The sequence below is a fragment of the Pieris napi genome, chromosome 17, assembly GCF_905475465.1.
Source record: "Pieris napi chromosome 17, ilPieNapi1.2, whole genome shotgun sequence".
In the NCBI taxonomy this organism is placed as follows: domain Eukaryota; kingdom Metazoa; phylum Arthropoda; class Insecta; order Lepidoptera; family Pieridae; genus Pieris; species Pieris napi.
In genome coordinates, this window is record NC_062250.1 from 7,915,477 (window position 1) to 7,933,593 (window position 18,117).

Below are 18,117 nucleotides of genomic sequence, written 5' to 3' on the forward strand. Positions count from 1 at the left end.
TATGATGTATCGGGCGGGAGTGGTTTTCATACCCGTTCAAGCGAACTTACCGCCGAATGATTAATCGTGGTCAAAACAAAACGATTCTGACCTCCTTCTGTCTTTAGGCGTTGTCAACTCTTGGTTTTATTTCAATTTTTGAAATTGTTTCGAAATCGTAAATGTCTTTTTCGCCAATAGATAGCGCTGATTTTAGAATTACGTGTGTGTTTTGTAAGCGCACTCAAATTGTTTTAAATTTTTTAATTATATTTTTAGATTTTATAACAAATGTTATAAGTAACATATGCATAACCAAAAGGTTTTTGTCTTTCGTAAAAATTTATAAAATCTACATTTCTGTGTGGTTTATTAGTTAACGTATGTCGTTATTGTTTTTATTATTACTCAACAATACATTCCTGGATTCGGTTGCCGACGAAAAATAATCGCCATGCATATAAAGCTCACACTAACACTTCTCTAACAATTATCAATTTAACTCTCTCTTAATGTGACCACGCGCCATTACGGGGAGTTACCAATATTTAGCCACTATTATTTTAAAAAGTTTTTGTAAATAGTTCCGTACCCCTGCAACCTTTTGTAAGAGACATTAAAAGGTTTGCCCTTTTCCCTATATTTTTGCTTGGAAAAGTCGCAAAGTGAATTTATATGACATTAATTTTATCCCGAATTAAAGAAAGATAATACAAAACTTTTCACTAATCATTCAGAATGAGATATAAACATTCATTTAATGGCTTTAGTGTATGTCAAACAAAAAACGTATATATATATAACTTATACCAAGTAGTATTTACTATAAAATTTGTTAACATTAATTTTTAATCATTCAAATATCATTCAAGTATTATTTATTCAATTAGTATCAATATTAAACAAAATTTGTATAATCATTATGAAAAATAATATTTGAGAAAAAAAATTGTAAAATCATAATAATTTTAAAATTTAAAGATATAATTTTTAAAATCATTATGATTTATAATAATTGTACCAAAATTCATTTAGAATTACAATATATGTGCCAAGTATCGATAAGTTGTCACGTTTCGTTATTTGCAAAGATACACTAGAGAGAAAAGAACAAGAGATACTACATTTATAAGTGTTCATAAAGCATGTGAAACAAAATTCACTGTAATTCTAAATTGGATTCTGTCAGCATTATTTAGTTGGTCTATAACAAATAAAAGTCATTGGAAAGAGAGGCGTCAGCAGCTCAAATTGCGGGTCGGAATGTCTGACTTCACAAACACGATAACAAAATCGCTTTATTTTCTCTGAGAAATTATACGCGGGCGAATTTATTAATTAAACCGAACCGGGAGTTCTCAAACTTTGTTGTTATTTTATAAATCTTTTTGTTTATACACCCATGTCTTATAAACTCGCTTGATACTATTGTAAGGGTTGTGCATATTTAAAAAATCTCTCAAGACTTTATTAATAAGAATCTTTCAAATTCTACTATACTACGAAACGAGACTTTTCTTTATTCTTAAAAAAACAAATCGATTTGTAGTAAAAATATGTTTGACCTACCCAAAATATAAATCTCTTTATTAAATCGTTACAGTGCAATCAAATTGAAACATGGTGACGATGGTGACAGTTCGTCAAACCTAAAGTGAAAATACTCGATAAAAGCCCCAATGGCTAAGGTATATACCTAATTACCTACCCTTAGCAGTCGGGAGTTTAAGGGTATAACGTCTCGCAGTGATTGTAACCATAGATTGAAGATGTCCGTACAAAGACAATCAAGATTTATTTTAATTATAAAATCTTTTTTTTTCAAGCTATTTTGATTATAATTTCAATTAGTTTTTAAATTCTGTAAACAAAAACTTTGAGAACATCAAACAGCGGTTGAAGAATCGAGAAATAATATCAGCAGAGTGTAAATTGTCCCGACACTGTATTCGTAAACTTTGAGAAATTAATATGATTTAATTAATTCGTTCGAGCTGAGTCTGCGTGTTGTGCATATAAACAGGTATCGAACTTAGAATATCAAGTAGCTTTCATTCTTATTCTGTTACGATGTTTTCTTAGATCTTGTTCAATCTCTCGATTAAAACAATATATTTAAACTGCTAGAATATTCCGTTTAGCCGATTATATTGATTCTCAATAGATAATTTGACAAAAGACTCTTAGAAGTCTCGAAACCCCGATAGAAATTCCCGGCGAAACAATTTTTGGTTACTTTATTTTATATATGGCAAACGGGTAGGAAGCTCACCTGATTCTAAGTGATACCACCGGCGTGGTCACTGGCTGGTTCGGAAATACTTCAGCTAATTCTAGTTATTGAACATTCAATTGCAATAGCAATCGTTCAATAGAACGATACGGTATAATTGTTAAGGGTTTTATGGAAAGTATCACTTCCCTATGAAACAGGCACGGAGATTTGGTATCATACTGTGCGAGTTGGGTACTCGTGTGTGTGTCGACTGCATACAACATACAAGCATTATATTCGCGTCCTTGTTTGTACTTATTGACCAAAATATTCATTTGCACAAATTTACGTAATAAATAAATATAAGAAAACTAATAGTTGTTTAGAAAAACACACAATCATTCCTACTTTAATTAATAAATCAAAACAGACGAAGCTTTATTATTCCAGGAGCCAACCAACCCGACAACGTGCACTTCTGGATATCTTCTTTGCCCTGAACAATAAGTAGGACCAGTTCCCCGCACTCTGCACCCAGCGTCTTCCCTGCACCTAGTGGAAGGTCCTAGGCCAACAGCGTTGTTTTTTAACCAACTTTAATCAATTGTAAATTAATTTAGTCTTAAGAATGTATGTATAAATAAGTTCATACATAAGAAATGACAATATAACCAAGTTCACAGACTATTAAATTTGCAATTTAGTATCATTTAAAATCCAAAGTTAGTACGGTATTTGTTACCATGGCAACCGTTCTTATGTAACGACATCTTTATGTAAATAACATCGTAACCATAGTAATAAACACGGTACGTTTTTAATACACTGCATTTGTATGGTTATTTCTAAATTGAACAGTTTTCAGCTTATCTTAATAAAAGAGTTTATAATTGCCATGATTATTTCCCTCTAAAAAGCTATATTCTAAATTCATTAGGTCCGAATGAGCAGCGCCGACGTTAGAAGAAATTTTCTTAAAACATTAAGTAAGATTCAGTTCGGGACATAACAACAAATGCAAGATGCTCTAATGTACGCAGCGAGTTAAGAAAACATTATTCAGTTCGCTCAATCGCTTTGAAACGGCCTCTGGCATTTCATACGACGAGAGTTTAACGCTATGCTGATTTCGTAGTCTATTCGTAAGGTTTCGACTTATTCAAGGGAATATTGTGAGATTCTCAAAAATTGCCAGGTATAATATTTATATTAGTTTTTTTTCTGACAATAAAATTTTCTTTGCGTAAATTTTATTATCTTTCATCGTATCAGTATTTCTAGTCCTCAGCCGAGTGACACGATTTGTCGTTCCGTTGTACCAATTACAAACAAACGAAATGCGCCATTGTTTCCTCTTTAATTTTACTCCCGTAGCATATAGTAACAATAACATAATTTATAGCTACGTTATTTTGTAAGAAACATAATTGTCTTATTAATGAAAGTGTAAAATATCAAATAATAGAAACGTCGAGTAAACGCTCGCAATGTTTATGAAGGCGCCATAAGAGGCAGGCACTTAATGGGGTAATTTAATTTTCTCACAACAGAAGGCAACAGCCGAGGCTGCCAACTCGGACCAGATAACGCCATTGTACCTTCGCATCTCTTTAAAAACTAATTCTTACAATACATTTTTATATCTCATTTTATGACCGTGGATTGCTTGAACCTCGATACTTTTGCCAAATGCGATTTTTATTTATTTATTCTTAGTTTATAGCGTGTATATACTGTAATGGCATACATAAAAGCCTTATATAGGCTAGTTTTATAATACAGGTTTTGAAATAGTTGTTGATTATAAACCGTTAACCACAATTAAATAGGAGTTCAAGGTTGTAATAAATTACATATTATGACTGAGTTTGCTTATTACACATTAATTATGTCTATCATACATTTACATATAATAAAACTGATTTGAAATATATTCATCGTTGTCGAATACAAAATAATCACGACTGACTTATAAAGACAGAGCTAAAGTAACAAAAAGATAATATATAGATATAATTATGTATTAGGGAATGATTTTTGACAAGAATTCATCCCTAAAAGGGACACTTAAATTGTCATTTTAACATATGTATTTCGTTTCGATAAGTCATAACTTGTAGATATGTAATTAATATACATACTGGTTTTTATTAGTTAAATATGTATTAAGTTTTAAATCCTAATTATAGTTAATATAGAATATAGTTTGCAAAAGCATCGCGAATCTAAGGGAATTTGATGTTATTAAGAGAAAGAAAGATATACATTCTAGGAACAGCGAAGAACGTGAAGTTTTACTATGGTAAGGGAAAGCGAGTTAAAGAACGTTATTTTATCTTGAATCAGGAAAAATAAGACCTCGACTTGTAGGTATTCCAATGGATGGGATATGTGGGCAGTCCCCACAAAATAAAAACTTCAAATAGTAGTTCGTACATACATAGTTAACAGAGTTGATAGTTGTATCGCTACAAGTTTTAATTAAACTAGTGTCTGTACTGCTTACATAAAGATGAAAACAATGTATTCAATCCAATGGTATGCACTACAATATTCATAGACAATTCTCAAGAACTCTGAAATTTTTGTAATCAATACAGTATCGGATTATTTTTCTTTTAGTTTTATATTTTTTTTTTTGTAAACGTTAGGTAACAAAACTAAGCAGCTCGTTTTTAATTTATGCAAGTACTTAAAGGAAAATAGATTACAAAAAATGACGAACATTATAACAATTAGTAATAACTTTATTATCTTTAACTTTATTATTAGTATCTATCAAAATTAGATTTTTTATTATATTTTAATCAGAAACAAAGTTATGGGATGTGCTATCTTGTTATAAATCTCAACCCATTTTTATCTTTGTGAATTGATTTATTCTTTACAAACAACAGTAATTAATTTATATTAACATAGAAACGTTCAAGGAAAAAAACATGAATATTACTCGTCTTATAAGTCTGTTCTGAGTGACGTCCGCTTTTCTTTTTTTCTTAGTGTCCTATCTTTATGTTAACACATATATCAAAATCTTATAGAAAATACTACACAAAAGAGTATGTACATTTTTAGTGCGTATCTACGATTCGCTACAAAGTCGATGAAAAATCTCATTTTAAAATTGATGGTTATTAAAGGGTTGCCTTTAATTATATTGGATTTAAAGTGATTTTTACTAAGGATAAAATAACGAAAGAACACCTAGAACATATTTATTTCGAAATAAAAACTAAAAAAACCTACTCATAGAAGACATTTTACTTTTATCACGATTAAAATAACAGCATTAATGGCGCAAATTAAAGATTCTGTCGGCGTATAATCAGAAAATTATTTCGTTCTAGCCAATTGAACAGGACTGGCAATGCGAATAAAAAGCGAAATTTTAAAGAGATCAATGCCTAATAATCGAATATCGGATGAATCGACCGTAAATTCACGATAAACGTGCTCCGACTTTGAATCACGGAATCGAAAGACCTAGCTGATGAACTAAGAAAGTTTTTGTAGTACCTTTGAGAAAAAGCGTTTTTAGATTTTCTTGTCTTGAACCGGCGACTAAACCTACCTAGCTTGTGGTAATGTCTAAGTTTATATTTAATAAAACAATCCACGCAGAGTCGTGGCAGGATTATTTTGAAAAATTATTAAAAACAATATGCGAATTTTATAGCGTGCATGCGTAAGACCAACCGTAAAATAAATAGTTATAGAACCGATATAAATGGTTTATCATAATATATTTTCATTTCAAAAATGTATATACAGTTGAATGAGGAGAATATTGTTGAGTGCATGTTTAATATAAACGTACGTACTTTGTCGTTTTAACGATAAAAGGTAGTTCTGTAATAAAAACAGGGCGAAGTAAAATACTAATAATAATAGTTTATAATAACTATATTTACAAAAGGGCAATTGTATGAAAATGGGTTAAGGTAAATCAAATGCATTGAAAAAAAATATGAAATATTGATTTATAATTGAGCTTGACAAGTATATTCAAAAATAATGAGGACACCATTAAATATAATTGACTTTTAACAATAACTAAAAAGATGCCCTTGAAACTAAATATTTCAAATTCAATACTTTAAAGATCATTCAAACCTAATAATTTACCACTTTCAACTCTCTTATTATTTCACACTTTCCCAGGGCTATCTTCAAATTATTGCAATAAGTTTTATCATTAATATCTTGCTAATTCACTTCGTTATATTCAGATATATTATTTTTTTGTATTTTCTCAATAATAGTTAGTACAACGCATCCTGTGTTAGTATCTTAAAGGAACTTGTTTAGACCATGAAATCCTTAAAATCATAATCTCTAAGTACCCATAAGAACACCCATTTCAATAATAGTTTTATCTTTTGTTTCTGGAATAAAGTAATATATCAGTAATGTTAAAATAAGTGACGAACTACCGTAGAAAAAGAATGCACCGTGGGCACCTATTGTACTTAATAGAAAAGGCAATATTTTAACAACAGTACCCATTATTATATTATCAACTAACTCCATAAATAACATGTATAGTCCTCGATATCTAAGAGGACATAGTTCTGCGATAATTGACGGCGTTATAGTAATCGGTCCACAACTTATAACAATCATGTATAGTGTTAACAAAACCAAAAAGATATAACTATTTGTCTCATAAAATTCTAATTTTGATAGATACAAATAAATAGAGATACACAGTAAGAATAAAATACCAAATAAAGAAGTCGTGATAAAGAGCATTTTTCGCTTATAGAACTTAACAATTGCACTGGTGAAATACATACTGAAAACTGTTAATGCATCTATTACTAGCATTCCTGTATATGCAGCCGATTCACTGTTAGTTACATTTTTAATTAACTGCAGGGCGTATACATTGCACGACATTTTACCAGAAAAATAGTACAAGAGTAACATAAGCATTGTATATCCAAAAGGTTTGTAGAAGGCTTTTGCAGTTATCGCAATTTGAATCTTCTTTAGTATATTCTGCGAAGATTCTATTTTTGCGCGACTTAAATCTTTGTGTTGCATTATCAATGAGTTTATTTCTTTCATAGACTCTTCGTCAGTCCCCTTGAGCCAGCAATGGGATTTAGCGCAGGCGTCGTAATTTTGCCTGCTAGCCAACCAATATGGTGACTCAGGCCAGAAAAGACAAGAGATAAATGCATATACTGACAAGATAAACCCTAGTACCGGTATTGACTTCCAATGCAAAAACGTCCCCATCGTATTCGCAACAAGCATTCCCCAACCAAACGTTGCTGACTTAAATGTAAGGAAGAATCCTCGGTATTTCGGTGATGTATATTCTGTAAGAACCATAACACAAATCATTCCATCTGAGGCAATTAGAGTTCCTTGTAATACCTCGCTTATTATCACCTGTGTGGAGTCTGAACTTAAGTACAAGGTTACGAATCCAACTGCAGATGTCAAAGAGGCGACTAGGAAAGTCTTCTTTCGGCCAAATTTCCGTGACAGGAATGCAACAATGAAGAGGTTGGGTATCGCGCTGTAATTGTACGCAGAACCTGATTGAGATAATATAGTTATTAATCATTAACCTTCAATTATTCTTGGTTAAAAAACCCATTACAATTGAGTGATAACATATTAAACTGGTAGTGCACTTAAATATTTTTTATCTCTGTTTTAATTATTTATTTTAAATAATTAAAATTATCAATTTTTTTTAAAGTCATTAAACTATCGAAGTATTTATGATAAAAAACATGGAGGTTATTATCTGTAATAAATGTTTCATGTATTATGTTCATTAGGCAAGTAAGTAGGTACTTAACCTCCTGCGCCTAACGGCCATCGTGGTTTTTTGATTCTAACAAAACTCCGGCTACCTCACGATATTTTACTTTCCTGGCTGAATGTTAATATATTTATGAAAATATTATGTATGTATGTAAAAATAGTGATAAGTTTACTAGAATAGAACATACGCACAATGTTAATACTCGGAACAAACGCAGGCTGCAATTACCCCGTACTAGACTATCTAAAGTTAGTAACTCTTTTTTGGGAAAAGGGATACTCTTCTTTAATAAAATCCCAGAGGCTTCTTTATCTCTGCCTTTTAATAAATGTAAGAAATGTATGAAAGGAAAGCTGTGTAAAAAGGCATACTATAAAGTTAACGATTATCTAGTTGATAAAACGGCCTGGGACTAGTGCTAGACAGGCTACTTTTAATTAATTTGCGATATTGGTTTTAAAATAAATGTTGTTTGATGATTTGCTATTTTAAAAGAGTACCGAGAGTTTTTTTCGCCGGCTTTTTCTCTCGGCCGTTTCAAATTTAATGACGTGGAATAAGTGATACCTGTACCTTATGTTCCATAATAAACATATTTTTATTTTAATCGAACAATTCTAACAAAAATAAGGCTAATAAAAGGTTGATAATAATTATAACCAACGATTATGGCATGTTATAATAAAACAATGTCCTTTTTTGGCCTGTACCGTGATTGGTAAAATTCAGAAACGGGAACCTCAGAAATTCAGACCCGGTATTTCAAAATATAATACGTTTTTGCTATACGAAGTCATGCTTAGAGCTACTCTTATATGTCTCTTAGTCCTATATGTCAAATTCCAATACACATTTGACGTACCCTACATACTCTTTCAAACTATGGAACAGATTTGAATGTGATTGGATAAGGATTTTTTCTTGTTAGAGGTAGCTACAACTTACTTATCCACGAAGACATTTCATTAGAAATCACATCAGTTGAATTGGCTTCCTCTCTTGTTTGTGATATATAGATTGTCGGTGTGCCCATACATAGTCCAAACATAAAGAAACTAGACCAAACACTGCTGGACACCAGGATCTGAAAACATGTTTTTCTTTAGATGATTCTTCTAGAGACTTTGCTAACATTACGTGTATTTTGGCAAAAAAAATCCAACTCTTAAACAATTATTGTTAAAGGTATTTTAGTCAATTAAGGGAAATCTAAACTTATTTTTTATGAGTATAGGACATGTTCCTGTGTCTCTTATACATATATTTTTGTACGGCAGGTGATCAGTCTAGGCTATTATCGAAATCGTAAATATACTGTTATGCGGGGTCATACGTTTCATTCTAGAAATGCATAATTTTTTACAATTAGTGAAATACGATAAAATATAAATATATCAATAAACTCACCTGTCTTATAAATATTTTTCTAGGAGTCAGAGTTTTGTCTACGTTAGCTTCATATTTGGGATCCATGACGATATATTATCATTTGTCACAGTACGAAACTAGAACGGAAACCAATAAATTTATTTGTTATTGGATGACACAGTCATAATAAGCTACTATGCACTTTCTACAGCCTACCAACTGGAGTCGCGAATTTACTCACGTAAACAAATTCTTATTCTTTACTATTTTATTGTATATAAAATAAAAACACAAACGATTGACCAGCTATACCAATGTGCACTGATAAAGTTTATCCAATAAATTATTTATTTTCTGTTCTGAATTGTAGATTAATTATATACAGTGGATATATGATTTGTATGTATATTAAAAAAATTTTCTTAACAGCTGCAACGCCAGGTGGCTTACGGGTGGGTGTGTTTCCGGTGATTAAGAATATGTTACGTTATATTATAAGGCTTCTAATGGTCTCAGTTAGAAAATTAAGCGCTCTATCTTGGAACACCACGGTGAAAGTAGTGTAAATTTCTGTGTAAATTAAACGATTAACTTTTCTAAAATATAAATATGTTACCATAATTTAAAGCTAATCTTTCTCTTTTTAATATAATGTAGACACAGTTTAACAGAAACTCACGAATAATATATATTTAGTTTTTGCCCATCATTCGTCATTAAAATGCAATCTGTTTTAATGAAAGTTCTATGAATTTGTGTCATTGATGAAATAGAAATAACGGGGCTTTTATTTAAATAGTTGTTAGCAGTGCTTGCAGTGCAGCAATCCTAACTTAATATGTGATAACATGTCGTCGATCGCAAAGTATTATTGACGGACTAAACTCTAAACCCTTAGATTGAGGCCCCCAAAATATAGAAGGAATTCTTACATCAGAAGACGGTACAATATAGCTAAAAGACCCTGACCCATAGGGTTATAGAAATAAGGTACTACTACTAAATACCCTAATTAATGACGAATAAAAGTGTATTAAAAATATATCTTAAACTCACTGTTTATATCCGTGCCAACATTATACGATTTTATAATGTAAACTAGGTCTTAAAACAGTCTTAACGATATAAAGTTCCAATAAATAATGAATTCTTGAATAGATTAAAATGTTTTTGTCGCTAACTAATTGCGTATTATTGTGTGTATTATACATTAGAAAACTTTTTTTGTGGTTAAAAAAACTCTTATTTTATTTGTTACTAACCTATTTAATTTATTTTTTTGAAGTGAAACTTCTTTATCGGCGTTGGAAAAAAATCTACCATCACATTTTTCGGTTACACGTCACATTATTTCGTTACACGCATCTTTTTCTTGTCCCTACCACGGTTGATTCGAAGGCATTAATAACAAAAATATATAATACCGATAACCATGATTTTTTTTACCTTTTTCAATTTGAATGTGTGGCACCTTTTAGAGTACTGTCTGGCGTAACAATTAGCAAAATATAAACTTTATAACTTACCTTTAACCCGTACTTAAATTTAACCCGTAGTATTGTCTTCACCGAATTCCAACGACATTATTAGTTACCAAATAAGCAACTAAACGGTGATAAAGTTTATAAATCAGGATTAGGAATAGTTATAATAAATTGTATATAATTACCTAATCACCTTACCTAACGGTGCAATTTAGATACGAAACTTAATGACTGATTAGCTGCAGAACTAATGCGTCCGATTGGATATCCGTGAACTTCAAGTTAACTATTATTAAACTGGTGTAAATGCTAATGCTATAACTAACAATATATAAACAAAATATGATTGATAGGTAGGTATGGGTATACCTAGTGATATAACTATAATAGAAAATGCATGCTTCATTCAGTAAACCTGAGTACAAAGGTTGATAGAAATCCTGACGTGATAAAAATATCCATTGTTCATTTAATTCTCTTTTACTATTGTCATTTGGAATAATTTTAGTAAAAATTACTCCCAACATGGAGACACAACAAAAATCAAAATAATTTCACAAATGTAAAAAGTGTATGTCGAGGTACATTTAAAAAATTGCGACCAACTCCTTGTGGCTTTTGCAATTATTATAATAAAAAAACTTAATGATTTCTATGTTCCTTAGCAATAAATCCTTTTGTGTTGCTATTACCGGTAGTGTCATCGCTTGAAATCTAAATAATTCCATTTCCAACTAGACTAGCCAATACGCCACTCACACAACATACAACTCCGGCCAAAAATTACTAAACTAAACTAACCAAGCTAATCCTTTGTAGGCTGTACGCAAACTACAGATTTAAATAAAAATATTGGTCCTCTATAGTACAGCGCCAAGTTCTGTTAAAATTTTAGCGCCGATCGTATTATCACAGGCAAAAAGAAGCCCAAGAATGAATCGACTTATTAATATCATTGTTGCCGGGCTTAAATATAAAGAATGATGTATGTTTGACTTTTTTCTTAATTATTTGTAAATATAATCATTGGCTAAATTTAACAGTTTTCTTAGCGCAAATTGTCCTCAATCAGGTTGTTTAAGAAATAAATCGTTTCTAATTCTTAATTTCTTAAGGCAGTGTTTGCAGTGGACACTACAGCTGGCCTTATAACCTCATCACTGATTTTCAGAGAGATTTTATTTGCACAATTGTTTCATTATTTGTAAGCTTTTCTTTGTAATTGTTTGTAGAAAATAAATCATTTCATTAACAATAACTGTTAATTAACTGGAATTAGATTACATATTGCTCATTAATGAAAAGTAAACAAAACAAATAAAAATACGTTCTACATTTAGTATTAAAAAAGGTATACAATTATTCTTTATAAACGTTTTAGATATGTAATAATATTTATACGAGAAGGGCTGATTGTACAAATCTCATTTCCTTTGGCTACATTTATGTCTTTGCGGGGAACAATTGAAATATATTGGAAAAGCTGTATAGATAATAAACTTATTATTTGTTATATTCAATGAAATTGAATTATATCCCAAAGTATTTATGAAGCCGTACATTTTCCTATGTTATATAACGTAAGATAAAAAGTGGTTCACAAAATTTCAAATTCTTCTAATTCAAATGAACTGTTTACTCAGATATATAGACCAGTGCCGATAAGTTTTGAAACCAAAAAAAATCACAGTAGGATGAAACCCATTAGAAAAGGAGGGGAATATGATCAAAATGAAAGGAAAAATAAATTACGGTCGATCTGAGGTCGGGAAGGGGAAGGGGGGGGAGTTTTAAGGGTAAAAAACGGTTTATCTCGATTTCCGGCAAAACTAAAAGTCCTATCGAAAAAAGTTAAATGGCAAAGTTGGAGGTAATAAAAAGATCTAAAACTTTTGTATTCACACATTTTTCACATAACCTCAAAATTTATGTGAAAAATTAAAAACTGATAATGGCTGTAACATTGGTTTGTTACAGCCATTATCTGCCTACGATGTCTTAAATTCCATAAAATTATTTTCACACACAAAGGTTTGTAACAAAGTTGTTAAATATTTGAAATATTACAGACTTGACGCAAACACATTCCTAAGGACATGCCATTTTTTATTGAACATTTTAATATAAATAAGTAAATACCAAACATTAAGAACAAGTGAGTATCTGAAAGTCCTAAATAACCATGTCTTGTAAAATATTTTATATTTTTTTAGTCTCCTACAATATATTTTCTGTGCATACGAAGCGTAAGTAATCTTAATATAACTTTTTTTTTAATATAACTATTTCCATATTTAACACTATTATGCATTTTATTTATGGTTATTCATTTTAAAAGTGACCAGCCCTGCGATTCTGTAACTCACATTCTGAAAAGGTGGGAGCTTGTAGTTTATTGTTTATTAGAATGCCAAATCATAAAATGACTGCTTCACGACTGATTTGAGAGCGACCGCCGATGCGAAAACCGCTGTGTGAGTTCGAAAATTGAGTTACAGAATCGCAGGGCAGGGCTCCCAGAATATAATCATAGGTTCAAAGTTTACTCAAGCAATAATGTTTTTATTTAAATTAATTTGTCTTAGCTAAAATAGTAACGAAGTCTTAGCTATTGATATAAAATTATCTATACAAATCATACTTTTAAAGTCACAGAAGATAGTGGTCGAACGTTGCTATTCTTTTTTCAATGTCACTTATGGCAGGGTCAGTAATAATTTTTTTGTATATGTAATTAATAGCTATATATGTGTATAATGTAAAAATATACTATTTAAAGACTACATGCTTGATTAGTTCCATTGATTTCTGAATGCGTTTAAGTTTTACATCGCTGTGTTTTACAATGAACAGGAAGAACTGGAACAGTGTTTATTAATTTACCCGTGACTCTTTTGAATCGCTATAATTTTAGTAAACCTGAAACCATTACACCATGCTCCTCATCACATGTTTCAGTTACAATAACAGTTAATTATTGTAATTAAATAAAAAATAATTATACCCACTCCGCACCACCATTATGTGGCACCATCTGCCCACTGAAATATTTCCGAACCAATTCTATTTAAGGTCCTTCAAAAAAAGAGCGTACCAATTGTTAAAAGCCCGCCAACGTACTTGCGAGCCCTCAACGTATGGAGACTGTCCATGGGCGGTGGTATCACTTATCAACAGGTGAGCCTCCTGCCCGTTTGCCCCCTGTTCTATAAGAAAAAAACCTCCAATATTCACCAACTCCATTATTGGACGCGCATATTTTCTATTTACTTAATATGTAGGTAGGTATTTATAGGATTTTAAAATTACATATAAAGAATGTAAATAACGACTCGTAATCTTATTACACGTACAAGGTATCATATCAGTATGATAACTTGTGCCAAGAATCAACAATATTTTTTTGTAAAAGTGCAAGCTAACTTTACTAATTCTGTAGCAGGTGAAAAGTTTGAGCGTATTTTGTATGGAGAGATAGCGCGTATTGAAGATTTTCCATACTTTGCTGGGCTTGTAAATTGTGGCGCTGCAATCATATCAGATCGACACTTAATCACTGCTGCCCATTGCTTTGACGATGCCAGGTATTTATTTTTATTTTTTATATATAATAGGGGGTCAAACGAGCTTGCGGGACGACCAAAAAGGGCAGTCTTTGCAGCCCATAGACACCTTTAAGGAAGGAGTAGGTACACTCGATTTTCAAAACATTTGGAGGTCGTATCTCTGAGGGAAGACCCCCACCGGGAGTCGATTCCACAGTTCGCTAGTTCGAAAAAGAAAATGCCTTGTGAAAAGGACAGTGGAAGACCTCCAACCATCAAGATGATGTTGGTGAAATTTAGAGCTCGTACGGCTCGTACGGCTCGTACGGTGTTAAAAAGAGGCAGGAGGGATCAACCCAAAAAATTCTTCCGAACACTCTTCGTAAAAACGCAAAGAGACCCAATGTCTCTGCGTAGCAAGAGATTATTTTATATTTAAGTAATATTCGCTTATGCCGTACATTCAGCTTCCGTAGGCTAAACGAACAAATAAAATCCCCCAGAGCCCAACTTGGCATTGACATTTAACAAACAAACAAAAATATTCTACATAGACAGAAGTATGAAAACATGAGATGCGCTCAGCTATTGCTCATTTACCATCTGTTCTGTTCGTATCTGTTCATTTTAGAATCGGTGAACAATGAAAATTAATGAAAGAACCAAAAAAACTTAAATGACTACCGTACAAGAATAGTTACAGCATAAATCACAAAACAACTTTAAATAACACAAAAATCTCTTAATCTATGTTTAGTGTTTACTAATAGACAAGTTCAACGCGACCAAAGCTAATCCCGAAAATCCTGCACATGTTGGTTTTTGTAAAGGCGCTAAAACGCACTAATATACTGCCATTTATTGTATTTTTGGATGTAATCAGCTCTTTGATATTTCCAACCTAAAACAATTATTCTTCCGTTTAAACATAAAAAGTGAATTCTAACACAGAGACGACACTTAGAAAAAAACTACTTAACACTTATACAATAAGATATACATAATAAAACCTTAATTTAATTTCAGTGTCCGTTTATACATAAGATACGCTTATGTCGGTGGCGAAACAAAGAAGAATAGCCAAGTAGTAAAGTATAAAAATGTATTCATACATCCAGGTTATGTAACGTACGGTGGGGTGCCATTTAATGACGTCGCTATAATTGAGCTGGCAGCACCGTTGAGGTTTTCTAATAAGGTGCAACCTCTAAGTCTTCCTGAGCAAATGGGCAATCGTAAGACGTCTATGGTGTTTGTTGGGAGGGGGATTGATGAGGTATAGTAATTAAATATTGTATACTACTCAGTGCCGGATTAGCCACATAGCAAGAGTAGCAAATGCTACGGGCCCCACGATCTTAGGGGCCCCGCGCTCCAACGCCTGTCTGACCGTAATAAAAAAAGTATTAATTTAAATAGTAGCGTAAAATATCTTGCATACCTTTAACACGAAGCGCTTAGTCTATGCTTCACTGCCACATAAAAATAAACTCGACTTCGTCAAGTATAATCGTAAAAATAAGTACGTATTTATCTTTTTAACGTTAATTTTCAAATTTTAATTATAATCGATATACATTTAGACTAGCATGTTATTTGTACCCTTCAGATTTTTATTTTATATAGTATACATTTATTTTGCGAGTTTACGAGGCCGAGATTGTACTTTTCTAATCGATTTTAATATAATATCGATTATAAGTATTTCGAGGAAACAGGCTAACTATTTAAATCCTAAAGCCTAACCAAGGGCCCCTAGGCAGAATTTGCTACAGGCCCCGCGCTGGCTTTATCCGGCACTGATACTACTGTGAAATTATCAGGTTACAATAATTCTTTTGGATATAATTTATTTCAGACAGGTGAAATATCGAAGGAAATTAAAAGTATGAACGTTGAAGGGTTGACTGTAAAAGAGTGTATATCCCTGATACCGCCATTTTACCGAAAGTACTTCCAACAGTATCTGGACATATTGGCTAAAATGAATATCTGTGCAAAGAGGCCTGGCAATAGACCCGGAATGTGTAATGTAAGTATAGATTTTATCTTCATACTGTGTTTGATGTTGTATGTATCACAGACTTACTCTGATAAACCAATATAATTCTTTAAGAATTAAAAAGAATTGGCACACTATAGAGAGTCGTTTCAAACAATTGATGACGTCTATGGCATGACGTCAACGACGAAAGCCAATTTTAGTGAAATTCTTTCGATATCGCTATTGTAAACAATATGAAAATTGCAATATTGAACTATAAAACGAATTTAAGTGTATAACCTTTCGTTTAAACAGGCCATAAACAGATTAATAACACTCGGCTTCAAAAAGCGATCGAAAATTGAAACTTAATAATTTTGATTTGAAATTAATATTTTTTGACATGTTATCTTTTCTTACGGAAGTAAAATTGCTTAAAATAATACTTTTAGGCTGCTTGTACATTCGCGTAAAGAAGCATTAGCCAAATTAAACAAATTTATTAAAACGTATAAGGTAATCCACAGGGTGATTCAGGCAGTCCATTAGAAGAAGATGGCGTGCTGGTTGGGTTGGCGTCATTTGGTGGTGCAGATTGTTCGACTAGTCGACTGGGCTTTTTTACCAATGTCGCATACCATGTCGAATGGATCAAACTTGTCACTGGATTGTAGATACGGCAGTATACAACGTAAAGTTATTTGGGGTTTGACACAAAATCACTAAGAATTTGTAGAAGAATGTCATTAGCTAACGCTTTGTCACGTGATCATTCTATTTTTGTCTCAAGCCTCTGTAGCTTTCTGTCAAGTGTTCGTATATGTCAATGTCAATTTTTGACAGCTCGTGCGCCGATCTAAAGGTGGGAACTGACCAAAGTTACGAGGTGTAATGTAGCATTCGCATCGAGCGTGTTACGCATCGAGCATGTTACGCTGTGTTCTAAAATCGGCGTAACATGCTCGTCAAAACTCTGTGGTCTACTTTCGCCGCCGGTGTTCACGAGATGTGATAGTGATAACGTTGATATCTTTAATTCTATTTAATTATTGTTTCATCCAAATTAAGAAGAAAAAATGTTACTGGACATAAAACTTATTTAAAAACACAGGCGTATGAGGTGGTTTGTTATTGATTGCAATATTAAAAACCAAATGATTACTGGACAGTATAAAACTTTGTACGCAGGTCTCGATTTTGAAGAACTGTTGAATTTAATTGGACGAAAAGTACTTAAAAAAGACACAATTTATAGAAAATCATAATCATGATCACTCGCGACGTGCGACGCGTAATTACTGAACCACGTGACAGTCAAAGGATTCGCCAAAAAACCGACAGCCGGGTGGAGCACTCAAAGCGAGCAACGAGCGGCTCGTTACTCGCTGGTTTCCCCGTAACACGACGTACTGACTGCACGAATGCTCGCTGTGTAACATTACATTACATGTTACATTACACCTCGTAACGTTGGTCAGTTCCCACCTTTACGCTTTGCTTAAGGTGGGAACTGACCAAAGTTACGATGTGTAATGTAGCATTCGCATCGAGCGTGTAACGCATCGAGCATGTTACGCTGTGTATTAAAATCGGCGTAACATGCTCGTCAAACGTCTGTGCTCCGCTTTCGCCGCCAGTGTTCACGAGGTGGCCGACAGCGAGGACGCGTATCAAAGATACCAATCTTTGATTCTACGTAATTATTGTTTCATACAAATTAAGAAGAAGAAAAAACGTTACTGGAGATCAAACTTATT

At 32.4% G+C, this 18,117-nt stretch overlaps 2 protein-coding genes and 1 long non-coding RNA gene across 5 annotated transcripts; 2 read left to right on the forward strand and 1 right to left on the reverse strand.

Moving 5' to 3' along the window:
- Window positions 1-1,866: 1,866 nt before the first annotated feature.
- On the forward strand, window positions 1,867-3,088 carry LOC125058000. Its single transcript, XR_007118299.1, has 2 exons — window positions 1,867-2,002; window positions 2,645-3,088. It is a non-coding gene; the product is annotated as an uncharacterized LOC125058000 (long non-coding RNA).
- Window positions 3,089-5,011: 1,923 nt separating this feature from the next.
- LOC125058085 (facilitated trehalose transporter Tret1-like) lies at window positions 5,012-10,480 on the reverse strand. 2 transcript variants are annotated; one of them, XM_047662123.1, is made up of 4 exons: window positions 10,404-10,480; window positions 9,387-9,484; window positions 8,925-9,063; window positions 5,012-7,743 (listed from the first exon to the last, which is right to left on the reverse strand). In XM_047662123.1, the coding sequence occupies exons 2-4, from the start codon at window positions 9,450-9,452 to the stop codon at window positions 6,530-6,532; spliced, it is 1,419 nt and encodes a 472-aa protein (XP_047518079.1). In that variant the 5' UTR covers window positions 9,453-9,484; window positions 10,404-10,480; the 3' UTR covers window positions 5,012-6,529. The 2 variants fall into 2 exon arrangements, with proteins under 2 accessions (XP_047518079.1, XP_047518078.1); XM_047662122.1 differs by lacking the exon at window positions 10,404-10,480 and adding an exon at window positions 9,589-9,693.
- A 2,472-nt stretch (window positions 10,481-12,952) lies between these two features.
- On the forward strand, window positions 12,953-17,212 carry LOC125058088 (brachyurin-like). 2 transcript variants are annotated; one of them, XM_047662126.1, is made up of 5 exons: window positions 12,953-13,077; window positions 14,271-14,415; window positions 15,403-15,652; window positions 16,235-16,408; window positions 16,888-17,212. In XM_047662126.1, the coding sequence occupies exons 1-5, from the start codon at window positions 13,014-13,016 to the stop codon at window positions 17,032-17,034; spliced, it is 780 nt and encodes a 259-aa protein (XP_047518082.1). In that variant the 5' UTR covers window positions 12,953-13,013; the 3' UTR covers window positions 17,035-17,212. The 2 variants fall into 2 exon arrangements, with proteins under 2 accessions (XP_047518082.1, XP_047518083.1); XM_047662127.1 differs by having other exon boundaries at window positions 12,987-13,077; window positions 14,274-14,415.
- Window positions 17,213-18,117: the final 905 nt, after the last annotated feature.

Coding starts and splice junctions, on each gene's coding strand:
- LOC125058088 (XM_047662126.1), top strand. CDS start 13,014: ATGTCTTGTAAAATATTTTATATTTTTTTAGTCTCCTACAATATATTT. Junction 13,078..14,270: donor ATTTTCTGTGCATACGAAGC/GTAAGTAATCTT, acceptor CTAATTCTGTAG/CAGGTGAAAAGTTTGAGCGT. Junction 14,416..15,402: donor CATTGCTTTGACGATGCCAG/GTATTTATTTTT, acceptor ATTTAATTTCAG/TGTCCGTTTATACATAAGAT.
- LOC125058085 (XM_047662123.1), bottom strand. CDS start 9,452: ATGGATCCCAAATATGAAGCTAACGTAGACAAAACTCTGACTCCTAGA. Junction 9,064..9,386: donor GAAAAATATTTATAAGACAG/GTGAGTTTATTG, acceptor ACATGTTTTCAG/ATCCTGGTGTCCAGCAGTGT. Junction 7,744..8,924: donor TGAAATGTCTTCGTGGATAA/GTAAGTTGTAGC, acceptor TATCTCAATCAG/GTTCTGCGTACAATTACAGC.